At 51.4% G+C, this 14963-nt stretch overlaps 1 protein-coding gene across 1 annotated transcript in view; it reads left to right on the top strand.

Moving 5' to 3' along the window:
• Nucleotides 1-2675: 2675 nt before the first annotated feature.
• MSN (moesin) overlaps nucleotides 2676-14963 on the top strand; it is an 89315-nt gene continuing 77027 nt past the window's right edge. Inside the window, exon 1 of the mRNA XM_043974541.1 lies at nucleotides 2676-2792. Within this exon, the coding sequence (XP_043830476.1) occupies nucleotides 2781-2792 (12 nt within the window). The 5' untranslated portion in view covers nucleotides 2676-2780. The remainder of the gene's footprint in view (nucleotides 2793-14963) is intronic.

The following is a 14963-nucleotide window of genomic DNA, read 5'->3' as shown; positions in this document are numbered from 1 at the left end:
TCAACTCCAATGGCTCCTGACTACCTCCAGGAATCAGATATAAACTGCTCAGGCATTCAAAGCTCCCCTACCCCTTTCTAGTCATCTTACACCTTTCTTACTCCTCCCCTACCCCCCACCACCACGTGCCCCCTTGCAGCTCCTCACACAAGATATGCCATCTCTGGCTGTCTCCCCTGGAGTTCTCTCCCTCCTCATCTCTGACTCTTAGTTCCTTGAGCTTCTTTCAATTCTCAGCTAAATTTCCACCTTCTCAGGAAGTCAGATAGTGCCTTCTCATTGTTGGTGAGCTCCAATTGATCTTGTTTGTACATAGTTGTTTGTCCATTGTCTCCTCCACTGGGAGCTTCTTGAGAGCAGGGACTGTCTTTGGATATTATTTTTTAAAAATTTTGTATCCCTAATAAAGTGTATCCTTAATAAAGCACATAGTAAGTGCTTCATAAATGCTTATTGACTAAATGATTAAAGAGGTTCCTCCCTCCCCCGCAATTGAAAATGAAAGTCCTTGGCTGTATATATGTTGGGTGGGGTCTTCCTAAGCAACAGAGAATATCAAACCTGGAATAGACCTTCAGGACAATTTAATCCAACCACCTCATTTTATCGTGGGGGAAACTGAGGCCAAGAGAGGTGGTGAGTAGCCTGTGGTCACACAGGAATTAGCAGAGCTGTAATTAGCATGTACCAATCCCAGTTTGGGGGACATGCTCTTTCCACTTTTTTCATCATTACCTAAGACTGGGCAAGTCCCTTCCCCAATCTGAAACTCATTTTACTCCTCCCATCTCTGAGATCGGTTTTGTCTTTTTGGTCCAGATCTGTGATTTCATCAATGTAGGGACTTCCCTGGTGAGGAAATCCCTTCCACCAATGGAGATCAGCAGTTTCTCTGCAAGGTGTAGTCTTAAAGAGTTACCCAGGCACGAAGACATTAAGTGACTTGAAGAGGGTCACAGAGAGGTGTGTCAAAAGTGGGATTGTCTCATTCCCCCAAATACAGTATGACATTCTTCTGGTTGGTAGATGATTGTCTAATCTCACATTTCAAGGGCACTTCAAGGTTTACAAAGCACTTTCCTCCCAACAGTAACCCTTTGTGGCCTGAAGAGCGTGTGTGAGATCATTTTCATTTTACAGGTGAGGAAACTTGAGTCTCAGAGAGGTTGAATGATATACTCAGAATCATTCAGTCAGTGGATCAACAAGCATTTATTAAGTACTGTCAGGCACTGTGCTAAGCACTGGGCATCCAAAGGAAGGCAAAACCCAAACCCCAAACTAAACCCCAGTATATGAACAATCAATGAAAGGCAATCTTAGAGGAAGGCACTGGGTCCTAGGAAAAAAGGAGGGTTGTGGATAGGCCTTCAAAACAGAGGAAGATGCTAGACTTTGGGCTGAGTCATGAAGGAAACTAGGGAAACCGAGAGAGGTGAGGAGGGAGACGTTCCAGGCAATGGGGGGGGGGGGGGAGAAACAGACAGACAGTGCAAGTCACAGAGAATGGGGGGGGGGAGTGTCCGGGAAGAGAAATCGCAAGTGGATCTGGAATGCAGAGTTTTAGGAGGGGGAGTAAAGTGTTAGAGGATTGGAAAGAGAGGAAGGAGCCAGATTGTGGAGAACTTGAAATGCCAATCAACAGGCATGTATTAGGCACCTATCATGTGATGAGTCAAAGTCTATGCCCCCTCCCCCCCAGGTGCTTACTGTCTATCGGAGGTAACGTCATATATGCAAGTAAATTTAGACAAAACATAAACAAGGCAATGGTGGTGGGGGGGCTGGAAATAGGAATCAACTATACTTTGAAGGAAACGCGGGATTCCCAGAGACATCATAAAGCCTAAATCTGGAGTTGGGCGGGGCCCCTGTAAAATGGAGATGAGAAGCGCTGCTCCCTCCCTCCCGGGGTTCCTGTGAGGGTCCGACCAGATCGTGTTTGTAAAGCGCTTCGCACGGGGCCTGGCGGGTAAATGAATGCTGCTGCTCTGCCCCCTCAGAGGCCAGCCAGTCCACACCCCCTCCTTTTACAAACGGGTAAACTGACGGGGAAGAGGCTGCCCCACTAAACGTCTCCCTGGTGTAAGATCTGAGCCAGACCCGCCCCCCCCCTCCCAGTCCAGCTGTAGTGCCCAAGCATTGGGGAAGGTGTATGGGGTGGGGTGGCCCGTGCAAAGGCTCGGGGGTGGGAGATGGAGCATCTCGTCTGCAGAAGTGAGCGGAGAGCGGGCGCCTGGCAGCCAGACTGGGGAGGTGGCGGAGCCCGCGGGCGGCCGATCGGAGGGAGGAGGAAGGAGGGCAGACGAGCGGGCGCTGGAGGAAGGCCGGTACGAGGAGGAGGAAGGGGAGCGTGGCCGAGGGGCCATAGGCCGGGGGGCTGCCCCCAGGCGGGGCGGCGGGGGCGGGGCCGGCGCGGGGGGCGGGGCCGGCGCGGGGGCGGGGCGGGCGGGGCGGGGCGGGGGCGCCCGAGCCACATAAAGGAGCGGCCGGCGCGCCCGGGGCGGCTCTTTCCTGGGTGGGGTTTGCCGAGTCAGATCCGTTAGCAGGAAGCCGAGCAGCAGCAGCAGCAGCAGCAGCCTCAACAGCCGAAGCAGCAGCAGCAGCAGCAGCAGCAGCAGCAGCCAGAGCAAGAGCCGAAGAAGCAGCAGCAGCAGCAGCAGCAGCAGCCGCAGCCTCCGCGCCTCCAGGAGCGCAGCCAGCCCCGGACCCCGAGCCGAGCCGCGGCCGCCGCCTGTCTTCACCGCCCGCCGCGAAACTTTGCCAACTCGCCCGCCACGATGCCCAAAACGGTGAGTGCGTGCGGGAGCGGGGCGCGAGCCCGAGGGGGGCAGAGGGCGCCCCCGGGCCCGGGGCGTGCGGGGGGGGGGGCGGAGCGCGGCTGGGGGCGGGCCGGGCGCGGAGTTCCGGCCGCCGCCCGCCCCCCTCTCCCGGCCCCCCCCCCCCGCCCGCCCGCGGTTTGGGCCGGCCGGGCCGGGCCAGGCCATCGGGCGGGCGTGGTGGGGATGCCCCGCCCTGCGCAGCCGGCATCCTCCCGGCCCGAGTGCGGGTGGCGGGCGGGCTGCGAGCGCTTCCCACGGTCCCGGCTCCCTCTCCCCGCGGTCATCGGGCATTCAACAGGCATTGATTGGGCCGCGGCCGGGCCCGGCTGCCGAAGTTGGGGGGAGGCGTGTGGCGGAGCGGGACCGCCACGCGTTTTGTCCCACGGGGGAAACTGAGGCCGGGAGGGGCTAAGTGAAGGAGCTGGCCTGCGATTTCGATCCCTCTTGTCTGCTCTACCAATCTGCCTCTTTCTCGATTTCTAAGGTTCTCTGAGAGATGAGGAAACTGAGGCACAAACAAAGAAATGAATCACCTCAGGTCATAGAGAATCTGAACCCAGGTCTCCTGACTCCCAAGCCCAAGGCTCTTTCCCCTAGTTGGGGTACTGCCCTGCCGCCCCCTGAAAAGAAATGACCGTCTCCTCTTTCCTCACCCTCACCCCAAATAATAAAATACCCCCCCAAAAAACATCTTTAAAGCTCTACCTCGATTGGGTAGGGGAAAAACCCTGGGGACTAGGTGGCTGTAGTTCTGGGGGCTGGCTCCTCTGTAAGGAGCCCCACCTTTTTTGGAGAGGCCCTAACATCTGATCTCACCCTGGCCTTGTAGTTGTGAGATGAGTCTTCTAAGGAGTGGGGCCTGGGGGAGAATGAAAGGGGGGGCTGTGGCATACATGCCTTGGGTATGTGTGTGGGGAGGGAGGGGTATGTATGAGTAAGCCTTACATGCATTATGCAAGTCACCTCTCTTCCCTACCTGGCTGGATGATTCCCGTGCTTGGGGGGGGGGCAGGGGACAACCTGGGAGAGAGGGCTTGGTTTGCTTGCAAATAACTGCTGCAATAACTGCCTTTCAGGCCTTGGTAAGCCCCAGAGCCTAGGGCTCCTTGCTAATAAAACCTGGCCAAGATGGTCTCTTCTTCCCCTCCCCTCTTTTTCCTCCCCTCCCCAGCCCTTGCCTTTCTTCCGTGGGCTCTTTCCTCTTACTGTTTCTCATGCTTCAAATACTCTTCCTTTTTCCTTTCTCTTCACCTGTTGACCTCATACCCATCCTTTAAAACTCAACTCCAATGCTACCTATCTCTGGTTCCTGTCCCCCCTCTCTTTACTGGTACTTTTTTATTATGCTTACAGCTGTTGGTTTGATTCCTCCCACCCCTAACGCCATGTTAGTGTGGTTTGTGGTGTTGCACCCATCCAAAGCTGTGCTCTGCACACCAAACACTAGGTGACTGCTGCAGATCAGAGACCTGGAAAGTGGAGAGCATGTGGGTGGGTGAGGGTGTAAAATTCGAAGAGGCTTCTGGTGGCTGGGTTCTGGCCTCACCCAGCCTTGGGTCCTTCCCAGAACCCCAGTCTTCAGAAAACACCCAAGCTTTCCTCAGGCTGATTGATACTTTAAGGAATTGTGTGTTCATTTATTGTTTTGATTCAGATTTCAAGCAAGGGCATTTCCAAGCTCTCTTGCTCTCTGCATCCAGGGTAGAAAGTAGCTTTGAGAACAGAACTTGATTGCGAGTACACGATCACTCAGTCACTCACTCACACACTCAATCCTGTCTTTGTTGCTACCACCAAGGATTATTAGAGAGCGTTCCAAGAGCCTGTAGGCTTTTAAGGTGGGGTTTTTCCTGAATAGTTGGGGGAACTCCGACGGGATGGAGAGATGTCTGAGGTTATCTCAATCATGAACATTAAAAAAAAACACTACTCAAGGTTGCCACAGCCATAGGAAATTGGTAGGTGGTAGGTAATTGTTACCCCTTTCTACAACAGATGGGAAAAGGGGCTCCAGCCCTGTCCTCACAACAGCCCTGAGAGATAGGGAGAGCTTGTTTTCCTCTGAGTTAGTGATGTGAGGAGAAACAGAGCCTTAGCAGTGGGAAATGACTTCCCCAAGGTCTCCTGGCTGACAAAGCCAGGATTCTGCCCAGGTCTTCTGAGACCAAGTGCCAAGACTGAGCTTTTCTGCTATGTTTTTCTATTGCCAGTTCCCACCTTTGTGAAACACAGGGGGTGAAGAAGCAGTTTGGCTCAGTGGAGAGAGTACTAGCTTTGGAGTTCAGATTCTACCTTTGATGCTCACTTTCTGTGGGACCTTGGATAAGTCACTTCATCTGCATCCAGAAAATGATGAGATGGGATTGGCCAGCTTCTCAGGTCTCTCTTGGCTCTAACACGCCGTTTCCCAGTTAGACCAGAACAGCTTAGGGGCAAGAGATGCTGCTTTGGGGCAAGGGATGCTAACTGGGGGCTACACTGGGGTGGGGTTAGGGCTTAGGTGGAACTGGAATCTGGATAGATTTGAGACTTCAGGAGGACGAAGCTGGAGCCAGCTTGATTTGGTTGGCCCTCCGACCTCTTGGCAAATGAGTGCCCATTGGTTCTAAGGGTAGCTAGCTCCGAGTCTTACTGGCTTGGTGAAATTGATCATTGTGTCACTTCCATTGGGGGCTGGCCGCAGTGGCCATGGCTGAGGTGGGGCCCGCTTTCTGCTGGCTTAGTAACATCCTTAAATCACATCACAGCATGGCTTAGCGGGCTCCCTGGTGACGCTTTCCTCCCTCCTTCCCCCCCCCTCCCCCCAAAGAAAAAGCCCATTTTCTCTCTGAGAGCAGGGTTCAGAGATGGGGGGGGAGGTTCCCAGGGCAGAATGGTGAATGATGGGAGTGTGAGCTGTCTGCAGATGTCACTCACTGCAGAACAAGGTGCTTCCTGTTAATTTCTCTTTTTGCTCTAGTGTGGGGGAATCGGGGGCACGCCCTAGGCTACTTCTTACCCTCCCCTTAATTAACATCGTTAAGGGGGTGGGGGGCTGCCTTTCCTCCCCCTCCCTCCTAGTATAGAGGAGATTTTGGCTATTTCTAGAATATTACTGAGCAGAGGAGGGAGGAGGCTGGTGGGGCTGGGGAAATCACCTCTCTGTTTCACACCTCTCAGTTTCATGCCCCAAGCATTTATTAAGAGCCTTCTGTATAAGTGTTGGCATGGCTGGCTTCTGAGATAAGGACAGAATGTGGTAGTGAAATAAGTAAATACAGAATTAGATATAGATAGATAGCGATAGATAGAAAGAAAGAAATTAACAAGTGGGGGAATCCAGACTGGCTTCTTGTAGAAGGTGGCAATTGAGCTGGTTCTGGAACCCTGGGGTTCCAAGGAGCTGCTCTGGAGCCCAACCAAAGAAGGTCTGTAGGTTGATTGGGTCCAACCAGTCCTGGAACTGTCCACCCTAGTCCTGTGATCTTGGTGCATCTTCTGCCTAGAGGGCTTGTATGCCGACCCTTGATCTGTGGCCTCTTCCACACTTGCTGGGTGATTTTACATCTATTTAAAAGACAAAAAAGCCCCCCCCCCCCCAAAAGACTTCCCTTGTATTCCAGAGCCCAAGAATTTGTAGTCAAAAACTCCATCCTCAGCTCCACTTCCCTTTTCCCTCTTCCCCCTCTCCCTCCTTTCCCCTCCTTTTTCTACCTCTGCTTTCCTTTCCCCCCTCCCTCTCTCCTTCCCCTTCTCCCCTTCCCTCTCCCCTACTCCCCTTTTCTCTTCTTCCCCTCTGCCCCCCCCATCCTTTCCTGATGGGAAGGCCTTAAGATTCACTCAGGGGCCACTTGGAAAGACCCTGTTTTTAATTGTCCAAATGTTCTGGCACTTAGAAACAGACACCTCCAATTCTGCTCTTTCAGTTAAGGATCATTTCCCCCCCCCCCCAAGTCCTCTTTAAAAGACTTGCAGACTAGCACGCCCAAAGGTCCAAATGAACCAATTTGTGGAAGAAAACGATAATAAGAGAATACCAGAGGTGGGCGGCCCAGTGGAAGGACCCCCAGGACTAGGAGTCTGAGGGCTTCAAGAGGCACTTTAACCCCCTGGACCTCAGTTCCCTGGTCTGTAAAATGGGGCTAATAACACTAACCAGACAGCCCATGCCCAGATCAGTATCTGAGATCAGCAGATCAGCCCCAGGAAGATACTTTGCAGGCTGAGTGAGCTGTTAACAGTTAAGCCTGGGGCCCTTCTGTGGGAGAAAAGGATGCAGAAATCGTGGAGTGGACTGTCATTTCCTAGCTGGGTGATTTCCCTTTTTGGGGCTGTGAAAAGAGGGGGTTGGCATGGATGATCTCTGAGCATCGTTCCTTCTGTAAAATCCCATGATCCTCTTTTCTTCTGGGTATCCCTTTATCTTCTTAAGCGCTAAGGTTGGTAAGACCCTTTTTGTGATCAGGTGGGGGGCACGGAAGAAGGGAAGGGGTCACCTTTAACCCCGACCAGCCTTAGTCCTGCTTGAAGCTGAAAGGCCGAGGCCTAGGAGCCTCCCCTTTAACCTTGGGTCCAGCCCTGCTGTACTCTGGAAGGGCAGGGTGAGTGTTCCATCTCCAAAGGAGATGGCCTCACTCCCTGTCCCACTTGACTCCGTGGAGGACAGACTAGGCCTTGGTGTCCTCCCTGGGGGCCTGGGGGTTGGATCTGCTGATCTCTGAGGCCCTTTCTGGCCCCAGGATTTCATGGCCTTTTCAGGATGGCTGCTCTCTCATTTGGAAATGGTCTTAGTGGTACATCTGGCCTTACACAGATAAGCTCAGCTGTATTAAGTCCCTTCCCCACCTCCTCCCTCCCTCCTCCCTCTCCCTCCTCTCCCCTCCCCCCAAAGCCAGGAGCTCACAGTTTCCCTGGGATCACTTCATGGGCAGTCCCAACAAGGGGGCTGCTTTTGTCCTTTGCTGCTTCAGTTTCCTGCTTATCTCTGCCCATTTCATGCTTGGTGGAGCCAAAAAACCCAGCTTTTGATTTCAGGTTCTAATTTGTGGTAAAGAAGCAGGCCTACAAGGGAGGGTCAGCTCAGGACTTGGGCAGGAGGGGGAGGATGCAGAGAGGGAAAGGAAAGATGAAAGGAGTGGGATTCCCCCCACCCCCAGTGCTTTTCCTTCTCCCAGCCCAGCCTTTGGGGCTCTTAGATTCAGTAAGGGCTGGGCATGTACTCTTTGCTAGCTTTTTTGAGGGGTGCCTCAGTTTCCTTCATAGTTATGAGTCCTGACTTTATCTATTTTTTTTTTTTGGTAAGTACCTAAATACCCTTTCTTTTTTTGCTAGGAAATGAGTAGTTTAGACCTAGTCATTATTAAGGCCTTGATGAGGCATCCTGGTAGAGTGGATGGGGACACCTGGGTTTAGATCCTGCCCCTGACACAATGACAGTGTGACCTTGGGCCAGTCACTTAATCTTTCAATCAAAGCCCAGGCAACTCTAGGATGATAAATCTGCCCCAAAGGCACTAACCTACAGTGGTAGACCAAGTTCCTCACCCAGGTCACTCTGCAACTGGGAATCACAGGGCCTGAGGGGGAAAAAAAGAACTCATCCATCTGGTGAGGGCAAAATGCTCCTGTTTTGGCCTTTGAAGTCTGGGGAGGAGTAGGGATTGAGTCTCCTCAGTTTCCAATTAGGCCTAAACAAGAAGAGACCGCAGCTCCGGGTTGGGAGTCAGGAAGAAGGCCCTGCTAGGCCCTGACACCAAATGAATTGATTTCCTGGCCTTGTAAGAGTATGGAGCCAAGAGCTGGGTGGGTAGAGTCTGCTTCTGCAGGATGGCAGAGAGGGGAATGGCTAACTAAAGTCTCTGGCTTCATGGGAGGTGTCTTAGTAACGGAAAACTCATTTCATTGCTCCATCACGCCGGCTTCTGCCCTTCTCCTTGGAATTCCAGGTTTTTCAAGAGCTGTAGACCTTGTTCTCTAGGTTTTTCTCCTTTTTTGGTGGGGGAGAGTGGGCAGGAACAGAGCATGGATGGGGTTGATCACATACATAATTTACAGTCGTTCTCAGGATATTGGACTTTTGGGTAAGTACTGTTAGTTTCAGTCCCACATGAAGCTTGGATCCAAGTCTTGACTTGTGCCCCCCTCCCCAAACCCCTCCTGAGTCGGTACCTTAAAGAGGTAAGTGGCCTACTGGTTGTTGACTAAGGGGCCAGTGGGGATTAGAAGATGCAAGGCGAAGGGCTTGAAATCACTCGTGCATTCTTTTGGAAAAAAAAGATTATTGTTAGGTTTTGGTTCTCTATCACCTTCCATTCTTCCATTTATTTATTTATTTAATTTATTTTTTTTTTATTTATTTATTTATTAATCATTCATTCATTCATTCATTCATTCATTCATTTATTTATTTATTTATTTTTGTGAGGCAACGAGGGTTAAGTGACTTGCCCAGGGTCACACAGCTAGTAAGTATCAAGTGTCTGAGGTCAGATTCGACCTCAGGTCCCCCTGACTCCAGGGCCAGTGCTTTATCCACTACAGCGCCACCTAGCTGCCCCTTCAACTTCCATTCTAAAAAACCCCCCTCTTCTCTCTCCATCCCTGGTAACAAAGAAATGAAAAGGAAAGGGAAAAAAAATCAATACAGCAATGGAGTCTGACAGTGTATATGCAGCATTCCTCACCCATAGTCCTTCCCCCTACTTCTGAAAAGAAGAGGGCACGTTTTTCTCATCTCCCTGCTTCCACACAGATGCAAGCGGGCGTGTGTGTGCGCGCGCGCACACACACACACACACACACAAAGACACACACAGACATGCGCACACAGACACACACAGAGACACACACAGACAGACACACAGACTTTGATAGTTCAGGGAGAACAGTGGTATTGGGGAGGTTGAGATTAGACCCTAGGTAAGCTGCCCTGTCATTCCTCTCCCCGGGGGCCCCAGATTGATAGCCTGGCAGATTTTCCTTTCCTGCCCTGCTAGCAAGATAAGACAGCCCCAGCCGAATGGCAGTGGGAAGTCAGCCTAGGGCTTTTAGGCCTCATCGGATGACTCAGTTCTTCTGAGGACTTGTAATGACTTCCCGCCCTTCCTTCTCCCTGCCCCCCTCCCCCTTTTTACACACACTTCTCCCTCCCAGTTGGAGTTTTGAGCGCCAGAGCTATAAATATGTATTCACATAATCGGAGTTAGAAGGGGCCCTCTCTAAAACAAGAATCCTGCCTGCCACCCCTCCCCCCCCAGCCTCCCCAGCAAGTGCTCATCCAATCTCCCCCTTGAAACCCTCATCTTGTTGCTCAGGCCCAATGGCCTCCAGTGTCCATGGGTTTGAGAAGGCAGGGCAAGCTCTTTTGGTCCCATTTTGTGAGACCATGCTGAGCTCTCCAACTCATTCAGTTACACACTGAGCCCGTCTGGGCCGGGCAAGACAGCAAGAAGGAGGCTTTATCACTGTGTTCCTGGCTTGCCTGGCTGCCCTGGCCGAGGGGCTGTGCCAAGGGGGCTGTGCCGAGGATGCCAACCAACATTTATTGAGCTCCTGCTAAAGGCACTGTGGCCTGGTGAGTCTCAAGCATATCTGAGTTCTAATCTCTCCTCTGCCTCTTACATGACCCTGGGAAAATCATTTCATCTTTCGGGCTCTCTATTTCTTCACCTATAAAATGAGGTTAGATGCCCCCTCTAGCATAAAGACCCTCAGGGGTTAGAGCTGGACAGACCAGTGCGAGTCAGTCAAACATCTCTTACAGACCAGGACATCAAGGCCCAGGAAAAAAGAAATGACTTGCCCCCAAGGTCTCACACTCTGTGCTACTTAGGACTGGGGAAACTGAGGTTGAAAATGTGGTCCCTGCTTTCAGCAAGCTAAAATGGAAGCTTTCCAATCTAACACTTTTTTTGGGGGGGGGAAATGAGGGTTAAGTGATTTGCCCAGGGTCACACAGCTAGTAAGTGTCAAGTGTCTGAGGCTAGATTTGAACTCAGGTCCTCCTGAATCCAGAGCCTGTGCTTTATCCACTGTGCCACCTAGCTGCCCCAATCTAACACTTTTGAAGCAATTGATCTTGAGTCCTAAGAGATAGGAAACTGTTCCTGTTCTGCTACCTTCTTTGTGCCCCTAGGCAGGTTCCCTTTTCTGAGCCTCTTTTTCTCATCTGTAAAATGGGGCTAATTACACAGTAAATGGTGAAAAGGGAACCCAGATTTTACGGTGCTTTATTTTGAACAATACTTTTGGGCCCTCCCTCACTCATAAATGTAGTGGCTCCGAAGAGAAAGGGGTCAAGGGGGACAGCGAAGAGAGTTTTTGGGGGGGCAAGATTTAACTAGGTATTAGATGCCTCCCAGTAGGGAAGAAGACCTGAAGGTGGCTCATTTGGCTGTCAGGTAAGTGCACTCTCTTTCAGGTCAATTAAATGGTGGTAAGTAAAAGTCCAAGGTTTCCAAATGGCAAGGAGCCCCTTAGAAATGAAGAGGAAGGTGCCTGGATGGTGTTTTCAGGCCCTGCTGTGGATTCAGCAGCCAAGAGCCCCCTGCTTCAGTTCCTACATATGATTCTGAAATACACTCTGCAGGGGCTGCATCTGTAACCCCCAAGGAGTGAGTCACTGTGCCTCAGTGTGCCCCCCTTGTGGTATGGGGAGCCCAGCCCCCCATTTTCCAAGTGAAGGAGATGTGTGTGTATGTGCATGCGTGTACATCCATACGTCCAGGCTGGTGTGACTTTCTCAGCAGGTCCCGGAGTAGACCCAGTCAGGAGTCTGGGGCTTGGGGAGAAGTGGCCGAGCAGATCTGCACATGGTTCTTCTTCCCTAGATGTGCTATGGTGTGAGTTGCCTCATTCCCCATAGGGGGACAGCTCTGTACCTCAGCGCAGCTTCCGTGATTTGGGAGTTTGACCAGCATTTCCTCTGAGTTCCCAGTGACTCAATTGTCAACGTTCCTGATGTGTTGGGTGTTCCCAGGTGCTTGGGCCCCAGACCCTCGGGGTCAGAGAGCAGCGTAGGCAGCTAGGTACAAAGCAAATCCCAGCCTTCAATGGAAAGAACGAGGGAGGAGGGGGAAAGAAAGTACTGGAATGAATGGGAGTTGACATGGGGATTTGTAGCTCTGGGACGGCCACTGACGGGAAGGCCACGGACTGGGCAGCTTTCTAGGTGTCTGTTCTCTCATCTAGCAAAATGAAGAGTCTAGACAAAAGGTGGGAAGTCCCCTCTCCATCTGATCGGACCTGCTCTCATCTCAGTGGCTTGGGAGGGAGGGCTTAGAAGCAGGAAGGCCTGTGTCAACATTTCCTTCCTGATTTTCCATTTTCTACCTCAAATACCTAGATGTTCCCGGAACCTGGGTACCTTCCTTGAGGATTATTGATATAAGCCTTCCTTGGTTTTCCCCTTGCAGCCAAGCCTTTCAGAAAGGGCCCTGAAGAGACAGATGTGGGTCAGGCAGAATTTATAGAATGTCTTAAGGCAGCTTAGTCCCAGAGAAGTAAAATGACTGGCCCAAAGACTGGCATCCAGAGCCAGCCCTAGAAGCTCCTCAGGCCTTGACTACTCCAGAGGGCAGAGGACTGTCTTTTGCCTCCTTTGTATCACCAGAGCTTAGCACCGTGCTTGGTGCCTAAGTAGGTCCTTTAATGAATGTTGATTGATTGATTCCCCTAGCCCAAACAGCCTGATGAAATCTTTTGAGGGTTTAGGAACAAGTCATGAGGACCGCAAAGGGAATGTCGGGGTAACTCCCCTTCTCTCAGCTATTACCCAATCCCAGATACCTTTAGAGCTCAGTCAGCTCCTGGAACTCTCCGCAGTTCATCCAAGAGATCCCAGAGAGACCTCCTGTGATTCCTCCTCAGTAATATGGGATAATGAACACAAGTGGATTGGCCACGGAAAGGAAACCTTGATTTGAGGTGGGGCCCCTCTAAGGGGTGGTTGGCAATCATGATCCTTATTTGGTATTAGGAGGGGTCACAGTTCTGAACCATTTGTATATCAGAAAGGTAAGGGATTGATCAGTCAGTCAATTAACAACCCAGAGGCCAGCCATGGTGTGCCTAGAGATGAGAAGAAGAAAGCCAAAGCTGTACCTGCCTGCCCTCAGGGAGCTTAGCTTCCATTCTTTTTTTTAAAAAATAATTCTTTTTTTTTTTTTTGCGGGGCAATGAGGGTTAAGTGACTTGCCCAGGGTCACACAGCTAGTTAAGTGTCAAATGTCTGAGACCAGATTTGAACTCAGGTCCTCCTGAATCCAGGGCCGGTGCTTTATCTGCTGCGCCACCTAGCTGCCCCCTTAGCTTCCATTCTTATCTAGTGCTTTCCCCTCCCCTTCTCACTTCATTTCCCAGAGGACTCTGAGGCCCATAGGAGAACTCACTGAAGGTCACTGAGCTGGGGTTTGAATTTGGGTCCCTAGCCCCCAAATCCACAGCTCTTTCTCCTGCCTGAGCCCTCTCAGCAGGGAGGGCCCTGGCTGTTAGTTGCCGCCTCTCTGCTGCAGCACAGATGTTTGCTGGCATTGTTGGGTAGGCGGGGTGGAAGCTTTGCCTCTGGGCCCCAGGCCAGCTGCTGGAGGAAACCAGTGACTAAAGGCTTCCTCCATGCTCTGTTCAGTCCTGGGCCTTTTCCTGGCTCTCTTGTCCTCTTGAATCTGCCTTATTTGACTAGCTCCCCATTCCCTTTCCCAGCCCCCCCCCAGCATAGAGACCCTCGGGGGGTTAAGAGCTGGAGAGACCAGTGAGAGTCAGTCAAACATCTCTTACAGGCCAGAACATCGAGGCCCAGAAAAAAAGAAATGACTTGCCCAAGGTCTCACACTCAGCCTGGTCTTCAGACTAAATCCAGAGGTCTCCCTCCATTCTACCATATTCACATTGTTTTCTTCCCTAGGGGTTTGTTTGCCCATTCTTCAGGGGGCCAGGGTTCAGTTTGAATTGCTTTAATACCTCACTCAGCTTTTCTTCCCTTATCTTTCTTTTCCTCCTTATCCTGCCTCATCCAGCTAGCTCATCACTGGCAAAGTTACTGGGCTCAGAGCTTAATCCTGCTAGGTCACAGGTAGGCTGGGGGAATGGCTTTATGGGGGGGAGAGAGGACAAGGCACTCGTTCTTCCCCTGGAAATGAAATAATCTGGGATTCTTAATCTGTGTGTGTGTGTGTGTGTGTGTGTGTGTGTGTGTGTGTGTTGGGGGGGTTATATATCGGTCTGGAGAAGCTTTTGAACCTCTTCTCAGAATGGTCTTTAAAAAACAACACCACCACCACATTGATGACTGAAGGAAATGCTAAATTCCAATTAGATGCTAGTGAAAATAAAGATGTCTTTTCCCCCTCTCACATCCAAATTCATAGACCCCCCTCCCCCCCGTGTCTCTGTGGACCCTAGGTTAAGACCCCTTGTTCTCTCTCCCATCTGCCATCCCGTGTCTTTCCTACTCTGCTCTGTAGGCTGGGGCTGGTTCTGGAGAGGCCAGGCCCATCTCTCCCTTTTTTTCCTCCCTCTGCCCCCTCCCCCACCTCGTGCTGTGAGATATGGTTTTTCCTTGTGATGTCCGTTCTGATAAGGTTTTGTTTTTTGTTTTTTGTTTTTTTTGAGGCAATTGGGGTTACGTGGCTTGCCCAGGGTCACACAGCTAGTAAGTGTTAAGTGTCTGAGGCTGGATTTGAACTCAGGTCCTCCTGACTCCAGGGCTGGTGCTCTATCCACTGCGCCACCTAGCTGCCCCTCTGATAAGGTTTTGAATAACTGTTCTCATAGACTTAGAGCTGGCAAGGGATGCTGGGAAATAGCCCCAATCCCTCACGTTTGTATTGGGCTTATAAAGGCTTTTCCAACATAGCAATTTTTTTTTTGAGGCAATTGGGGTTAAGTGGCTTGCCCAGGGTCACACAGCTAGTCTGAGGCTAGATTTGAACTCAGGTCCTCCTGAGTCCAGGGCTGGTGCTCTGTCTACTGTACCATCGGGCTGCCCCTTCCCATGAAACGTATCATTGGATCCTAGTCCTTCTGAGTCAGGCAGAGGGGATATTGTGGCCATTTTAGAGAAGGGGAAGTCAATATGCTTGGCGGGGGAGAGAGGGAGAGAGAGCATGATCGCAAGGAACTCCAGCTCAGGTTTTTTTTTACTCAGAGTTGAGTATTTTCCTCCCA

The sequence above is a fragment of the Dromiciops gliroides genome, chromosome X (assembly GCF_019393635.1).
Source record: "Dromiciops gliroides isolate mDroGli1 chromosome X, mDroGli1.pri, whole genome shotgun sequence".
Lineage (NCBI taxonomy): Eukaryota > Metazoa > Chordata > Mammalia > Microbiotheria > Microbiotheriidae > Dromiciops > Dromiciops gliroides.
This window is presented reverse-complemented; position numbering and strand designations above follow the sequence as displayed.